General features: G+C 33.8%; 1 protein-coding gene across 1 annotated transcript; it reads left to right on the top strand.

Moving 5' to 3' along the window:
- The first annotated feature begins 493 nt into the window (after nucleotides 1–493).
- LOC127794739 (uncharacterized) lies at nucleotides 494–1,063 on the top strand. Its single transcript, XM_052325986.1, has one exon. The coding sequence runs from the start codon at nucleotides 494–496 to the stop codon at nucleotides 1,061–1,063; it is 570 nt and encodes a 189-aa protein (XP_052181946.1).
- Nucleotides 1,064–18,823: the final 17,760 nt, after the last annotated feature.

Here is an 18,823-nt window from a genome sequence, read left to right on the forward strand (position 1 = left end):
TGTTAGGAATGCCAAAGCGCAAGCCTATGGAACCTTGGTTATGAATTCTTGTAATAGATGGGAAATCTGAGTTCTGATTAATAATTAATTAGGACTTCCATTTCATTGATCGGTCTTTTCAAGCGTGGTTATCCAAATTGCACCTCAGTTTTTCTTTTTCCAGTATCATCCTCAGATGGTTGGTCAAAATCCGTTCTCCATAAACAAGCTTTTGGCGATGGAGTCTAGCCGTTTCCATTAAAACAACAACAATTAGATCAGCATGTGGCCGGCTCAAAATTTAAAAATTTCCAGTGCTGTCATCTCTGTACAAAACAACAGAAAACGACAAAACAGAAATTTTTACATCTTTACATAATCGAACCACCTTGATGCCATCGTCATGTTGGCACCACCTTGATACCATCGTCATGTTGGCCTTTTTCTTCTCTTCTAAACCTGAAATCACCTCTCTCAATCCTCAAATTCTCGAATCCCCAACTGTCCAAAAAGCATGGGAGCCGACAAGAAGCCTAGAAGGGCCCTGAAAATATGCTGCAGCGTGTCTGCGATTCTCTTGATCGCCTTTCTAGTGGCTGCAGTGGTTCTGTTCCTCACCATACTCAAGCCTAAACAGCCAAGAATCGTCACTAATGAAGTTACCCTTGAATACATAAAATGGGTGCCTCTGTTTGATGTAAATGTGACACTGGGAGTTAAAGTGACAATCGACAATCGCAACTACGCAAGCTACAAGTACGAAAACAGCTCTGCTCGCGTGAGCTACCGGGGGAATTTTGTAGCCGAGGCACCAATTCAAGCAGACAAGATTCCAGCTCGAGGGAAGCATGAAGTAGCCACAACTGTGAAAGTAATAGGAGAGAATTTGATTTCGAATCCTTATTTTGGGCCTGATCTTGTTTCTGGCTGCCTGAATTTCACTTCATCAACAACACTGCACGGGGAAGCCAGAGTGTTGAAGTTGTTGAAGGTGAAAGCCACCACTACCACCACCTGTGACATCTCTATATATGTAGTGGCTCAGAATGCCTCCTCTTCCTGCAGATCAAAAGTCAAGTACTGATTTTCCTTTGAAAATTTCAAAGTTTATTATTTATTTCTTGTAGGAAATCCATCAAATAAAGTGGCCTGGATGTTCTATCAGAATCTCACATCTGTAAAATGACTCCAAAATTCAATAAGAATTAATCTGAGGAAGTTACAGAAACTTTGCTTACAAAAAGGAGTGGGATGCTATTGTTTCTAGCATCAGTTTTTACAGTTTCGAACTTCTGTTCATGGTGTACATGATCTACACAGTTTGAGCTGTCAAATAAGGAGTTGCTTCAGCTTGTGTTATCAGTTTCCACTGATTGAGATAAACAGTTATGATTTTTTTCTGAAAAACATGACAAATACAAAGTCTAACAGATCCAAACTTTTTTGTATGCATGATATAACTTCTCCAATCATAGCAATCATTTAGGCAATAATGCAACGGGAATAAACTAAGGAGATTTTCTTTAACAATAAAAGCAGTGACATCAAAAAACAGTTGTGGGTGGAACAGTTGTGAAGCTGAGATGACAAGAATAAGGATTAGTGCCACACAATTTGGATCCTTATCCCAGTGGATTGAGACATCTATATGAACTCAGTGGTCCAGTGATTTGAAGCAACCAAATTTTTGTCTCTTTCATGGTTGCAAGGAAAGTTATCATGTTTCTGGGACCTATTTTATTTTATGTTTTTCCCGATTATAGAAGTATATTTTATTTACTGGTAAAATAATGTTCATTTCTACTTAACAAAAAATAAATGGATAATATTGACTATGACCTATATATGTCTGTCCCCTGCTTATAATTGTCTGGTAGTATGAATTCTGTGCATATTTCCTTTGCAAGGGGGGTCCTTGCGCCGTTCTTATCCTGTGTGATCCTTTATGCCAAATTAATTAATTAATTGAGCCCATCGATCATGAGCAAACACACATTCTTAATTCTTTTGCAATGTTCTAACTAGTTATATGTTATTGTCATTGACACAAGTTAATATGGTTTGGAATGATATCAAGCAAAAAACTAATCTGATTGTTAATTACTTCAAAATTTAATTGCCTAGAGACATTAATTGAGAAAATTCAAGGCTAAAGTACTAATGAAAAAAATGAATTAATGTTCTTTGGGTGTGTACGTATTTGTAGACCAATTAATAGGATTAAGGATAATAATGAACTAGTAATTACTTGCACTTGCATTTACATGTATGCACGAACGAATCAAAATTTTAATTCACTATGGCATCAATCAATTTCAAAACAACTTTGTTAAATGGTGATTTTTTTCCAAAATGAAGTTTGATTGTTTAAATTATGATGCATACTACTTGCTGTTATCCGGAGAGTAACACAGCTAAAGAAGGGAGCTCTTGCCCAACAACATCAATGGTGGAGCTTGAGGTTTTTTCCATTTGTCCCTTCCTCATCGTTTGGTCATAGAGTTTATCCATCTATTTACTTACGTAGTAGCCATGGTGTCTTTTCATAGAGTGCATTGATCTTTATCGGTGAATTTCCTCCTTATTTTGAGATTCTTTTACTGTTTTACACAACTCCCTTTATAGACTATTGTCCATCTCCTTATTTTGAGTCTTTGTTGGGATAATATTGCCTCTATATTTTGTTGTTTACATCATGATCTTGCTTGCAGATATTTGTACGCCATGCCACTCCTATGGTTGTTGAAGGCAATGGTTGGATTACTAATGTACTAAACTCCATGTTTTTCAGTACTCTTATTTGGGTGTGTGTTTGATCCATATCTGTTTTATTATTAATATTTATTATTGTTGTAAGAATTCGGCAAGGGTTGATAGTAAATGTATGAAGATTGAGGCGTGACAAAAATATCACCAAATATAATGATAATTTCCACCCCTCAATAAATGGTGCAAAGGCTCAAGTGGCTATCCCACATGGTACAACATCTCTTCAAAACTCGTATGCAAGCATAGATGAACCTAGGGAGGAATGTTTGAAATGGTTGATGGATTTTTTTAGCCTTACAAGTGTAGATAACATGTTCTTCCTCAATGGTTGAAGATTGTAAACAAAAGGTTGCAAAGTGTGCCCTAGCTGGCGCGTAGGGGTGGGGGCAAATCCTTGATTTTGCCTTGGGTAGACCCAATCTCATGCGTGTGAGGCCCAACTCTTATACAAGTTTCATAAACCCAAATAGACTCAATGTACATAGAAAGATGAGAAAAGCTTTCTATCCAACCAATGTGGGACAAAGATACTATAAACCATTTGAAATACCACTTGGTTTACAACAATCCCTCACATATTTCAAATTGATTGAATTCAAAGGAATAAGTTAAACACTATTGAGTGTAACACCTCAAACTTAGTGCCTTTTAGACTATGAACCAGGCCTGAAAAGAATGAGATATAATTTATAGTCACTGGTGAAACTTATAGTTTTTGTGAACCAAGAAACATTTCTGTAAATTATGATTCTCGCCAATCATATTGCACTTCCTTAATTCTTGCTACTCATCACAGTTTTGAGCAAATAGGCCATGCGCTTGCTTGGTTATTTCACGAGTCCTCTAGAGATTTTACTACAAATTTCATAGGAACTGCCTTACTCCACACTCATATAGGTGATTACATCAAGTGTATGCTGTAATTTAATACACCACCCATAACGGATATGTAATTCATTAAGAGTTATGCTCATCCTCATTGCATATGTAGTTTAAGCACTACTTACACATCATAGGTAGTTTAAGCACTACTTGCCTAAATTGTATATAGTGCTATACAATATTGACAAATAACTTGTTATTATCCTTATGAACCTAATTCATGGGATCTACAATCACATAGGTTGGGTTCCTATCATTGTTAACATTTCAAGTCAGCTTTAATCTCCTTCCCCTTAATGTTTCTAATATTAACATCTATTTGGTGAATATAAAGTTCGTAAACTGAAGAGAAGGCAATTAGAACATGTATAGATGAAATTCTAGTCATTAGAGCAAATGTATTAAAATATCAATATTTTATTTTTGAGTAAAGCGTTTGGCTATTAATCTAACCTTATACTTGTCAATCGAACCATCATGATTAAATTTCCTTTTAAAAATTCATTTGCAGCCAATGGGTTTTGCTCCAATAGGTAAATCAATTAATTCCCAAGTTTTATTTTGTAAAATGGAATCAATCTCATCTTTTATTGTTTTCTCCCAAAACAATTTATCATGAGAAGATATGGCATCACAATAAGTTAAAGGATCATTATCAATGAGATAAGTGTAAAAATCATCTCCAAAAGAATTTTGCTTTCTTAATCTCTTACTCCTAAACTTTTCATTTATGTTTTCAGAGACATTTTTAAGAGATGGTGCATGAGTAATTCTTTCAAATTTTAAAGGAAAAATATTTTCAAAGAATTCAACATTCTTTGTTTCAACTACAGTATTACAATCAAGCATATCATTTCTCAATACAAGAAACCTATATGTAGCACTATGCTCAGCATAATCAATAAATATATAATCAGATTTTTTTACCCTATTTTTCTTTTGGTAGAATAAAAAACATAACTTTTGCAAGACATCCCCCTATTTTCAAATCTTTCAAGTTATAAGTATAACCTTTCCCTAACTCATAAGGTGTCTTACTAGTTTTCTTATAAGGAATCCAATTAGATGACAAGCTAACAAAATTGCTTCCCCTTAGAGATTATAAGGTGCATTAAAACTAACAAGCATATAATTCATCATTTTTTTTAATGTCTTATTTTCCTTTCTGTTACGCCATTTGATTCAGGAGAATAAGGGGTAGTAATCTCATGAATTATTCATTCTTTTTCACAAAAGTCATTAAATAAAACATATTCACCACCTCTGTCTAATCTAACTCTTTTTATACTTTTATTAAATTGATTCTTTATTTCTGCTTGTAGAGAAGAAACATGCTAAAGGCCTTATCTTTATTTCTCATTAATTATACTTTTGCATATCTAGAACAATCATCTATAAATGTGGCATAATATTTCTTGCCTTCTCTAGTCATGGTTTGTTTTAAATCCCCTAGATCAGTATGAATTAAGCTTAAGAGTTCAAATTATCTTTGAGTATAAGCACATGTTTTCTTAGTTAATTTAGCTTCTACACATATCTCACATTTATTCAAACAATAATTATTTATTTTAGTTATGAGTCTAGGAGATTGCATTTTCTTAATATATGAAATACTAACATGTCCTAATCTAGAATGCCACATATCAATAGAATCAAGCATGTAAACAGAAGAAGTAGCATTCTCATTAATTATTTTAGAAACATTTAGCATAAAAATACCCTAATTACAATAGCCTCTGCCCACAAAGTTATGATCAATTTCATCATATTTGTTCATATACTGTTGCATGGAAAGTTGTGATACTCACATGGAATGATATTATTGTCATATTGAAACTCGGGCATGGGATTGAGATGTCGCCTTAAGAGTGTAGCCGTAATTCCTCAAGGGCAAATGATGGAACAACGTTAGGGTTATCATGCAGAGGTTCGGGATTTTGCCTAGAGTTTCGTGTTGGACTGGTAGGCCAGGGAAGTTACACTAAGGGTATCTGCTTATAAATGTTCATGCATTATTCATTCATTCATGCTTATCTAATCCTCACTTAGAAGATTTTATCTTTTAATATTGGATTATGTCCTTGGAATATTCTACATTCTAGGCAAGGTAAGCGGCCGGAAGGGCAATGAGGTGATCAAGGCCTGATCGCAGCAGAAAATTTTATGGGTTCCATATAGGGCTAGGACTATATATTTCATTCCGCTGTATTATTTAGATTTTAAATAAATGCGTTGGGTAAATGATGTTATGAACCCATGCTATGTTTTCAAAGTTTCTTACAGGTTCTGATCTTGCTTCCACTTATGTTTAAAGTATATCATTCATTTACTATGTTTGGGAGTGTTATTAAATAAAGGTTATGTTGAGGATTTATTGCCGACTTATGTTTGATGTGTATAAAAAGAAAAAAAAATCCTAGCATATATTTTAATACCCTGGAAGGCAGGGGGTGTTACAGGGGGTGTTTTGTTAAATATGTTTAGATGATGCTATAGTATGTATGTAAGAGCCCCTAAGATGTGTAATTTTAGTTAATTTGCTTCCGCTAATGTAAATAAAGATTGAGGTGAAATCTGGGTCGTTACACGAGGAAGGCCAACGTGGTGGCCAATGCTTTGAGTCAGCATGGGGCGTCAATTGCCGCCATGATGGTACAAGAATGGATGCTAGTGAAATAGATGAGTGAGCTATCTATCTCTACTTTCAAGGAAAGACTCGTTGTGTATTGTGCTTATATGAAGGTGCAATCATACTTGATTGATCAAATCCGAGTCCAACAACAAAATAATATGAAACTGACAAAAGTCTTAGCAAATGTGGAGAAATTCATCTATTTGGGATTCAGTTAGAGGGGTGGTGGCTTATTGTTATATGATGGTTGAATTTGTGTGCCAGATAATGAGGAGATAAGGAAAGAGATTTTAGCTAAGGCTCACAAGGCACGCTACATTATTTATTCGAGTACAACAAAAATGTATCAGGATCTACGATGCTAGTTTTGGTGGGATGGCATGAAAAAGGATGTGGAAAAATTTGTTTCGTGTTGTTTAATGTGCGAACAAGTGAAGGCGAAACATTAGAAACCAACTGGCTTATTGCAATCCTTACCGATCCCAGAATGGAAATAGAATAATATATCCATGAATTTTGTTACGAGCTTGCCTAGAACATCAAATGGTCATGATGCGATATGGGTTATAGTTGACAGGCTGACGAAATCAACCCATTTTTTTTCGATTAAGAAGACCTTCCCTTTGAATCTCTTAGCTAAGATGTATATTGAAGAAATTGTTAGTTCTATATAATGACAAGTATATCCCAAACTTATACTTAGGATTTGGGTAAATTTTCGATAGATTAAAAACTTATAGCGTGCATTGTAACGCCCCGTTTTTCCCAAGCGTGCGTTAACTCGAGATTTCAGGAATATTTTTTTTTTTCAACATCATACGCACAACATAAGTCTCTTGATATACATACCCTCATCATACTCGTTTCCCGACAATCCAGGTATTATCAATCACATCAGCGAAAACAAGATCGAAACCTCGATGATATATAATCGACAAATTTCTTTTACAATTAAATAACCAAATCGATGTTTCACATGAAAATATCAAAATATTACATAACCTTTGAACATCGTAATCATAGACAAAAAACTATGAAATCTAAACATGGCAGCTACATCTCGACGACATTCTTCCCCTTAGCGCCACTGCTTTCACCTGGAACGTTTGAATATTCCAGGGACAAAGTCTAAATTAGATGCTGAATCATCTAAGTGAGAGTTCAAAAATATTTTCATGAATATATGCAAAATCATATATAAAATCGACAAATTTTGACATGCACCAGCCTAAGAGAATCCCACGAAGCACTTATAGCCCTAACTGGGGAAAGTGCAATCTCTCTAAAAGCGACACGACCACATCGACCCATTGGTAACACAATCCTGCTTAAAAGGGACAACCTCGACATATGAACCCGGGAATCATCCCATTGTCATTGTTAGGCATTATGCTCCTACTCAAAAGCATTCCAAACCCAACGCAACCCTATCCCCAAGAGTATCACATCAGCACTATCCTCGGAATCAACGACACCTCGGTATTAATGCTATTACTCAAAGGAACCTGGGGTGGTGTCCACTCTTAGCCCCGCCACTTGATCCAACAACCGGGGTGGTGTCCACTCTCAGCCCCGCCACTTGAGTACCGTAGGGTGAAGTCCGTCTCAGCCCCGTCCCAAGTGGGTCACCTAGCATTAATCCTTGGTACGCATCCCGAGTGTTGTCACTCAGGGCTATGTCACAGGTTAACAACCCACGTCCCTCATGGACAACATACAACATGCCAATGCCGAAAATCATAACATGCATAACTTAAAATCAACATTTTGATGTATGCAATTTACCGTACGAAATTCAATGCATGTGTAAATAACCGTTTGGACAAACCATCACAATAAACCAAGCCATAGGGATGAACATTCATAGTAAACCATTCTCATGGTACTATAAGTCTTTTCGGGTAGAACCACTCACATTGGGGCTAAGTTTTAGATTCCTCAAAATGCGTGCACGACCTCAATTCTCGTGCCAAGCGCTCTATATTTCAAATTCAAGCCTCAACGATACCCTAGATATCATATATATTCAAAGGAAAGTCAATATCTATTTTCCTAGTTTTCTCATTATTTTTCTCTAATTTCTTCCTATTTTTCTCTTGATAATTTCAAGTAAATACCTCTTCAAGCATTTTTCTAAATTTTTCTCCACAAAAATTCATAAAACAATATTTATAAGCCTATGGAATTTTTCTGGAAATTTTTCAGATTTTTCTCTTATTTTCATAAGCCTTATTTCCCTTGAAAATTACAAAATGACCATTTTCTCCAACATTTTTCAAAATTTTCTTCCACCATAATTTCTAATTTATTTTTATCGAAATAATAAATTTTTTTTTTGAAAATACCTGAGCCTCCACGCGCCCTCACGCGCGGGCGAGTGGTGCTGCGCGTGGCAGCCGGGCGCGTGTGCACTACACGTGTCCTTTCTTCTCCGGCGAGTTGGTCGCCGGCCAGCACCAGAATTTGCCCCCGATCACACCAGCTGGAAACCCACTTCTAGTCGATCATGTTGCCACTGGTTTCAGGCCGAAAGTCCCCCGATTGGGCGGTTTCAGGCGCGGCGCGACGGTCCGCCTCACTTTTCTGACGAGCCTCCGAAACCCCTTCAAAACACCTCGAAAATTCACGAAAGTTACCAGAAATGCTCCTCTTGCCTCAAGGATCAAAAGCCCTTTATTGGCTTCCCTTGATTCGCCCTCAAAACCGAGAAATTTGTTGCTTCATTTTCAGCCAAAACTCTTGGCTATTTATAGGCTAAAAACAATCTCCACGTGGCCAATTTCCGACCATACCTTTCCCCACACGCTTCCTAGACTACTCTAGGCCATGCCCTGATGAGATTTGCTGCCCAAATCTCCCGATTTTCTGGCTGAATCCGTGGCCAGATTTGCCATGCTTTGGCAGATTTTCAAAAATTACATTTTAGCCCCTTAAAAACTTCCTTTTGCATTTTGGCCCTTATCCTCAAGCCCCTGATCTTTCTAGCACCATCACTAAGACCCTCAAGATTAGTACTTCTCATTTCTCCATTGAAACTTTCGAAAAATTATCGTTTTGACCTCCCTCGGGCAATTTTAGAAAATTACACTTAGGCCCAATTGATCGTTTTGACCTCAAATCCACTCGATTCAACCTGAAATCACTTAAGGGTTGTTATATACATCAAATATTAGTCCTAGACACACTCCGTTGATTTTTTGGACATCGTCTATAACAATTCGATATTACGACCTAATCAGCAGCTATATTTTTGCTGTAGCGAAAACTGTTCCCGATCTTATTTCTTTCGATGCCATAATTCTTTTCTCGGGACGTTTGTTACTGATGTACCATTTTCTTTAGACCTCTAAGTCTCGGGGTACTCCCTCTGACTAATTCGGTCGTCCAAAGCTGCGTTAGTGTACCTTATAGTCTCATTTTTCTGCAAATTTCATTTTTGCCCTTCATTAAATAATGTTTATATCCTCAAACCATTCTTGGGTATTACATGCATGATACTATGTTTCGAAACATGAGGAAGTATGTTTTGAAATAAACCTTTCTGTTAAGTATATTTCGAAATATAAGTAAGTATGTTTCGAAACCAAACTTTCTGTCAAGTATATTTTGAAACCTACTATGATATGTTTTGAAACTTTCCTCTCTGTTTTGCTTATTTTGAAACTTTTAGTTTTTGAAAATGATTCTTTTAAAAGCATGAACCATGAAAATAAGCAAGTAAAAGAGTAAAGCAAATTGCATACGAGATTTATAGTGGTTCGGCACCCATCTACTCCACTACCTTCAAGCTTATCCACTTGAAATATTTGAAAAAACAATCACTTTCACTAGTGATCAACGACATCAAGGGTTTTACCACGATTCATCCTAAAAGCTTACACAATGAGTTTTTACGAGCTCAACTCAAACCTTATAACAAGATAAATAACACTTATCTTTTATAACCCAACAATTTGAATGTAATTAAACACCTTACGAAATAATTATTACAAACTTATTGGTATGGAGTGAAGAGAGCTTGAAAGGATGAGAGCTTTGATTTTAGTTTGCTTCTCCTTTTTATACCACAATGCACACCAAGGATTAATAGAAATGATCTTCTTTGAGAGCTTGTTGAAAAAGTTTCGTTTGGTTGTGCTTGTGTATGTGGCAATATCTCTTGTAGATGTATAAACTTGTGTATGCTTGTGAGAGAGTCTTCTTGTCTTCAAAAACTGATATATATATATATATATATCAAAGAGATAGAATTTTGGTTAATTATAATTGTTAGAGACAAGATGATAAAGTAGGTTTCGAAACAACACATTTTTACACAGAGATTTCGAAACATCCAGCCTTTACAGCTGGTTATGCACCAAGAGATAGAATGAGTGGGAGACAATTGCTTTTAAAACAAAATGATTTTGTTTTAGTCTCCACTTACAAATTATTTGAAAATAAAACATCAGGGTATGGAGATTAAGTCAAAATGTGACTTTTAAAATAGCTTTTGATTTAAAGTGCAAAAGCATATCAGTTTTTCAAATATTTTTCTAATAGAGTCAGATGTTTCGAAATATGCTATGAAGGTTTCGAAACATACTTCAAAAACATATTTCAAAACATGTTAAACAAGATTTTAAATGCTCTACTGACAGAGATGAAAGAGGTTTCGAAACATACTATATAGGTTTCGAAACATAATCTTAGTTTTTAAACAGGTTTCGAAATACAGCATATAAACTTAGCAAATATTGAAACCTTATCAAAAGACATTTCGAAACATGTATAGAAACATGACAGAATGATATTTCGAAATATGATGCATGAATTTTAGATTTTTCAAATATTTGAACATTCACGCTAAAACACTAATCATGCTTGTTTCGAAATATGAAAAATTATTTCGAAATATGAGATTCTCATAAAGATTTTTTATTCTAAGATTGGTTTTTCACCAAACACATTTTCTCATATATCAAAAAATATGATAGAACAGAAATCGTGAGATTGCATGGTATTCCGTCTAGCATAGTATCTGATCGCAATCCCAGGTTTACTTCTCATTTTTGGGAGGCTTTGCACGATGGGACTAAGTAGAAGTTTAGTACAACATTTCATCTACAGATTAACAAGAAGATAGAGCAGCTGTTGCATCACTATCCTTGCATTGCCACTTTTTATCGTCTTTTTAGGTTATAACAAAGTTTATTAAGCAGCTAAATTATTTAGAAAAGGGTGAGGCGTTTATACTTGTCGGTGCACGAGTGTAATTGTAGTAGAAATTTATATTTTTTGGGTAAGTCCGCATCGATTCACATGGAGATTACTCGTAGAAGGAGATAATTCCACCAGATTAATTAGCTTAAAGTATATGAGAGTGGTTTGAACTAATGGTAATTAACTGTTGCCTGGATATGGTAAGATCTTGGGTTAAGACAATTTGAGTGCCAAGCCCCAATTGATTCCCACATAGTTTTCTTAGGAATAATAGAAAATTTAAATGGCTTGAGGTTTAGTCATTAAATACACTACAGAGATGATGATAACTCTTGTTCTAGTAATCTCCATATATGGCATGGAGGACTCTATGTTAAGTAGCTATCATAAATTAGTGTGTAAATAACGTTTAACAAAATGGTTATTCGGGCTTGGGTATGAGGACGTTTCTAGGTTAAGCAACCTCCATACATGGCATTGAGACTCTAGGTTAGGCATACAAACCAACATTAAATGCATTATGTTGTTTTACTTTTGTATATTTAGTTTTGATGATGAAAAATAATATCTTATTTAATCCCTAAGTCATGAATCAAAGTTGTGGTTTTCAACATAAATCAATTTCAATATCAAGTATTACTTTGTGAGAATGAAAATCAAATGAATTTCAAGTATCGAGATTTCAAAGTCATATTTTTTTAAATCTGGAAGGTTAGCACCTTATAAGAAGACATATATGAAAATATTTTCTTTTTAGAAAACTAACTCTCGGTAATTCAATAGCTAACATTCATTAGTGATAAAATAATTTTTAACGAATTTTTCTAGAAATAGAAAGTGTATTTTGGAGATGGTAAAATTACAAAATCCTAAGTTTCTAATAAAACCCAAATTCTACTTTCTTATTCTTATGAATTTTGATTTTTTAAATATTTTTATTGAATTCAAATGGGGGATACTTTCTTATTTACATTTATGTATTAAAGTAAATGGAAGGTAAAATATAAATTAAACAAAATGAGGACATTTACTTAAACTAAAGAAATGTAAATACGTGCTGATGTTTTGTATCAATCAAGTGTGTTTCTACATGTTATCTGTTAAGTTTCCAGATTTTTCAAGTAGCTAGTCGACTATGTTGTTTAGTGCTGTTGACTATGCCTGCATAATAGTCGACTATGTCTAAAAATAGTCGACTATGCTGGTTTGATCTGTCGACTATATATGGCCTCTGTCGATTGTTTTTCATTCTGTTGACTATCATGTTAGGATAGTCGACTATGGTTTTTCTTCTGTCGACCATGTTTGTTCATGATATTCAATTTTTTTTTTTTTGTATTTTTGATCTATCGACTATGTAAAAGGATTTGTCGACTATGAGAAGTTTTAGTTGAGTAATAGTCGACTGTGCTTTCTTGTCTGTCGACTATGCCTAGTTTTATTTGAAGAAATAGTCGACTAACCCATTTTATCTATCGACTGTTTGTTTCTCAGAAATCAATAACGACTAGTTTTTCAATCTCCAACGACTAGTTTCTCATTCTCCAACGATTCAATAACGGCTAGTTTTGGGAAAGACTCTTGGGATGCTTATATATACATATCAAGGAGATCAAGAGAAGGCAAATGGACGGGAATGAAATAATTTGAGCTTACTGTTACTCTTGTTTGTATTTACAGTGATTGTGCTTCAATTTTTTTTCTTTTCAAGGCTTTGATTTTAACTTATATTAATTCATTCAAGCCTTGTTTTCATTGTGAGAGAAATTGTAACTAAGAGTGCCAACTCTTAGCATCTCGTTTACATTTGTATCACTCTTATTTTCCTAGCTTTGTGCTACAGGACTTGCTCGTTGAAGCAAGGGGCTATAATTCCTAGCTAGGTGCTAGAGGGCTTGCTTGTATAAACAAGAGATTGTAATTCCTAGTCTTGGACTAGAGAACCTACTTGGTTTAAGTAGGGGATTTTAGTAGATTGTTTGCAAAATCCTTAGTGAGGAGCTTAGGTAGTGGATTAAGTTTGGGTTAAGCCAAACCATTATAAATCCTTATGTTTCTTGTGCTTGTGCCCTTTGATCTATTTATCTTTCCAAGCATTTCATTATTCCTCACTTGGTTCACATATTTATTTTTGTAAACTTACATCTGTCATTTTATATGTTTCACGTTTCTAAATCCTTAAACCTCAATTTGTATTAAAAAGTTTTTCAAGTTTAATTAAGTTTTTAAAATAACTAATTCACCCCTCTCTTAATGTATGCCTTAGCACTTCCCGGTTTAACACATTCAATGTTAGATTTAGTGAAAGTTTCGTCGACACTACACTTCTATCAAAAAGTCTTGCTGGCACAAGATATCTCTGTCCCATCCCATTGTAACACCCGAGGCCAACTTGCATGTCAGGAAACTCGTCTTTTTCCCTTTATATAAGCCAGTCTACTCATAGGCCAAGATATGTTCTTTTGAGCCCGTTAACGCTGCCAACCAAATCTTTTACTCACTTCACCATCGGAGTGTTTTGCATGTGTCGCCACCCCTCTCATATTCTGGTCATCGGAACCAGCTTTGGTGTTACCAGAATCTCCTTGTGCGGAAACCCTTTGGGCCGGAAGGAACACAATGGAATAGACTTTTCCTAGATAGTACAGAGTGGACAATTCTATTTCAAAGGTGCAACCAAATATACTTTTGTCCCCTTTCTTATTCCCTCCACCTACAATCGTAAATGATGAGTTGAATTGCTCGCGAGTGATTTAGTATTTGACTCAAGAAAAATTCGTTTGTTAAAATAAACAAGTTAAGTTTGAGTCTAATTTTGAATCTTGATTTGCAAACGATCCAAATTTAAGCTTAGTAAAACTTAACTCTTTAAAATTCGTGAACATGTTCGATTAGAAATTCGTGAATACTAGTAGAATTGATCAGAGACTCGTAAACATGTTTGATTAAAAGTTCATGAATAAATCATGAACAAATTCGTTTATAAATATATTAATATATTTATTTATAATTTTATAAATATATTATTTAACATAAAGTTATCAAATTTTAAATTATTATAATAATATAATTAAATTAAATATATTTAAAATTATTATATATATATATTAATTTAATCATTTAATATAGTATATATGATATATGTATATATAATAAAACAAAATAGCAAATTAGATTGAGTCAAACTCCTTATAAATAATTGTTTAAATTAAAAATCCTAAAAAGTGAAAAAGATTAAAGATAAAAGAGGAAAGAAGCCAAGAGTAAGAGATAAGTGTAGATACCACCCACACTTAGCACTTGTTGCTACCATCACCATTATCACTATCGTCACTACAAGCCTCCATTTGAGATTGAACCATTGCTATCACTATTTGCTGTCTCCGTCTAAGGCTTAAATTAATTTTATTTGAAAATTAAATAAAATTTTATTTTGTTTAATTTTTTTAATATTTTTACTTGAAAAGGGAAAATAATTCTTTTAATATATTTTTGATAATTATATAAATTTTTGAATTAAATATTATTTTTATACTATAAAAAGATATTTTTGTCAATTGATTATTTTTACCATTTCATTCCATCAAAATAAAAGTGCACCAAATATAACAATGGAATGCAATGGTCATTTCATTTCTGTACCAAACATAGCAATGTTCCATTCCCATTCTCTTTCCCTTTTCATTTAAAATCATTTCGTCCAACCAAACAATCGAATGTAACCTAAAAGTGAAACCTTGAATTTTAAATTATTTCATGGATTTATTGTATGTAATTAGGGATGGCAATAGATTAATAAAGGGTCTTATTTATTTATTTAAAATTAAAATAAATATAAAAAAATTATATCTGGAGTCACAGAGGTAAAATTTAATTGACATTTACTAAAATAAGCCTTAAATATTATGCATTTAAAAGTAAAATAAGTTAAAATTTTTATATTTAAATGATACAAATATAATATATATCACATAGTGGCTTGGGTTTTTAATTTTTTTATTTCTTTCTATACGAATGGAACAGTTTTTTATTTTAAAGAAAACTTTTATTAGTAATTCTTTTTTTTATAAAAAAACATATTTAATTTTTATATTATCTAAACCATAATCTGAACCAAATCAAACCATAATTATAATTTTACGATTTGATTTATTTATTTATTTATTTATTTTTTTTTGAGACAGCCGGATGGGAGGCCGCCTCCGTCTCCAACCCCAAACCCCAGTCCCCACCCCCTTCCCTTTCCCCCGGGCAATGAGCAAAACAGTGGCCCCACCTCCAACTGGGGCACGGATCCTCGTTCTCTTCAAAAATAATGTATATATATATATATATATATATACTAGCTAGCATGCATGCATATAGTTGCGAAGAACAAAAAATAAGTGCTTCTCAGCAAAAGAAGAAATTTAGACAATGAACCATTATGAAGATTTTTTTTATTATTATTCAAATTAATTAATAGAACTACGTACGTATGTACGAAGAGTCCCAATTAATTAACACTCATATATATTCATTCTTTATTACATATATTTAAAATACAAGTTTAAATATTCTTCACATTCAGCTCTCATAAATAATTAAACTTTTATATATTTCTTATAAATCTCATTTTATTTTATTTTATAAACCCTAAATGATCCATCCATATACATGCACTAATTAAATACAACTTGAAAAGTCGGATGTCCGTTGATGTATATATTATTAAAGCATTGGTTGTTATGATAATAACTACAATAAACATGAAATCAAAGAAGAAATGCATGCATATACAGCAGATGCATGTATGGTGCAGATAGGCAATTGGCTGAGACTGCATGTGCATTATAATTTGAAAAAAAAATAAAAATTATTCCCTATCTGTGTGTGTGTGTGTGTGTGTGAGAGAGAGAGAGAGAGGGGGGGGGGGGGGGGGGGGGCGGGGTAACGTTGCATAATTTATATTGTTTTGTTGCAGTATAGCTAGGTAGCACGCAATACATTAATTACATGTCATAAACGCCTAGAAAATGTGTTAATTAAGCCATAAATACCAATGTTGATGATATGAATCATATATATATATATATATATGCGAAAAAACGTTCGTAATTAATCCAAATTAAGGAAATTGGAAATCGATTAGCTAGCTATCTCGATCGTACGTAGTAGCCCCCATCTTCTTATAATTAAGAACACTCAACTTTTGAAACTAATTTAATTATTATTATTGTCATCTTTATTACTCTTCGGCACAAAACCACCATGCACGCACGAATCTGCAAGAATGTCCAAAATATAGGGCATCTCAACTATCATCATGATACGGAAGCAGACTAAACCAAGACAGGGACCAAATTATTAATTCACGAGCATATAGCATCACCAAATTAATAGTATTAGGTGCAATGGTCAGTTCCTAGAGATCTTGTCAGAAACAAATTTAAATGCATATTCTGCACTGGATGTTAAAGGAATTTAAATAACTCCCTGTACATGTGCTCGCGTACACACACACACACATATTTATTTATATAGAAGATGAAACCCATCTAATTAATTAATTAAGCAAGCCTACTCGACCTTTTTTACTTGGTGCATGCTTAATTAGTATTCATGCACACGCGTTTGTAGGTCCATATGTTGTGTATGCACGTGTTGATGAAATTAAATGGAATGCTGTCTTGGTTCCAAACAATATAAAAAGGGGCATCTAATTGTATTTAATTATTACAAATATAATAAATTTGTTGGGTAGAAGCATTTACTTTTCTTTTTTGTTTTGTCAAGAGGAAATCAATATAATTTCGAATTTGTTCAAAGCATTCAATTTGTTTGTCCTCTGGAGAAAACCCGTATTTAATATGAAATTCAATGGGCAAGTCATTAGGGCAATAAAACATTTTTGGATAGAGAAAAGGATTACCCTCAAATGAATGTGACAGGCTCCTCATATTAATTTCTATGGCCATGGTTGTGGACTTGGTTATGTCACTCAAACTATGGTTTTGTCTTTGCTTAAAAGCACCATATGCACCAATTAATACATGGGTCAGTTGGAAATTTTCAACTTTGGAACTGTCATCAATTTTCATCAATGTTGTAAGAAGCACTTATATAGTCACACTAAGAACTTTACCTCGAATAATTCAATGATGTGTTATCAATTCTAGCTAGGACATTGGTGAGTTCATCCTATCAAGATAAATAATTAATTAGTTTTTCATGATTAAGTGCATCTAGATAAATAATTTATTAGTTCTTCGTGACTAAGTGCCTCTTACATTGATGAAAATTGATCATAGCTTCTTATTCTTCTTCTTTTTTTTTTCTTTCTTCTTTTTTTTTTGGGTTTTTCTTAATACAAATAATCATGAATACCTTGTAAGATGAGACTATGTTGAGGGACCTCAGGTTAGAGAACCTAGAGAAAGCAAGTCTTGGAAAAAAACACCTAATGTTAAACCTCAAACAAAACCCAAACAAACTTAGAGAACCCCAAAAGAAAAGATAAGGCAAAGCTTGAGTTTCCAACCTAAAGTAGCTAAGAAGGCCAACAAAAAAAAAAGAAAAAAGAAAAAACCGCAAAGGCCATCAACTAAATCAATAATAGGCAAACAAGACCATGAGAATGTGAACAAGCTTCATCAACCATAAAATACCTTCCTAAAAGAAATCTTGAACTAATCATGTCTCTGAAGCTGAAGCAAGCAGACTATATTGGGTCGAAGTCATAGGATCCCATGGACTCGTTAATAGCCTAAAACCTGTTATGCCTTAAAGTAACTGACAATTGTAAGAAATCTAGAAAATGGGTTTAAATATGAAGCTAGTTGAGGGGGATTTGGAGTAGTGGCAAAACTAACCATTGGAGCATTGACAAACAAATGGGTGCAATGGAACATATGTCTAGAGTCGGAGAAGAGAGCAATATATAGGAAAGGTGAAAAGTTGAAGGAAAGAAATAAAGGTCAATTGATGATGAGCAAAAAAGCAAGGGGATGGGAAAGAAAATAGAGGATAGATCAAGGAAAGTTGGAACATTATGCCGATAACCGACCTAAAAAGTGATAGGTAGCCGACAATTGATTAGAAGTCAACAACGACGAATAAACCTTGTCTCAAGAACGACGAAGTGTTGCCCACTTTCTTTCTTTAAAAAAAAAAAAAAAGTAAACTCGATCATCATAAGTTGACTAAGCGCTTCTTAATTACATCGAATCATCTTTATTATATTGTTCTTTGTTGATTGACTTTAAATTTCTTACTCGGTTGTGGATGTGGTGGTGGAATTTATATGTTGTTTGTTTTCTCATTTTGCATTGTATTTGGAGTGATTTTTTTTTTAATTTGTTCAATATTTACTTATTTTGT

The sequence above is a fragment of the Diospyros lotus genome, chromosome 2, assembly GCF_014633365.1.
Source record: "Diospyros lotus cultivar Yz01 chromosome 2, ASM1463336v1, whole genome shotgun sequence".
Classification (NCBI taxonomy): Eukaryota; Viridiplantae; Streptophyta; class Magnoliopsida; order Ericales; family Ebenaceae; genus Diospyros; species Diospyros lotus.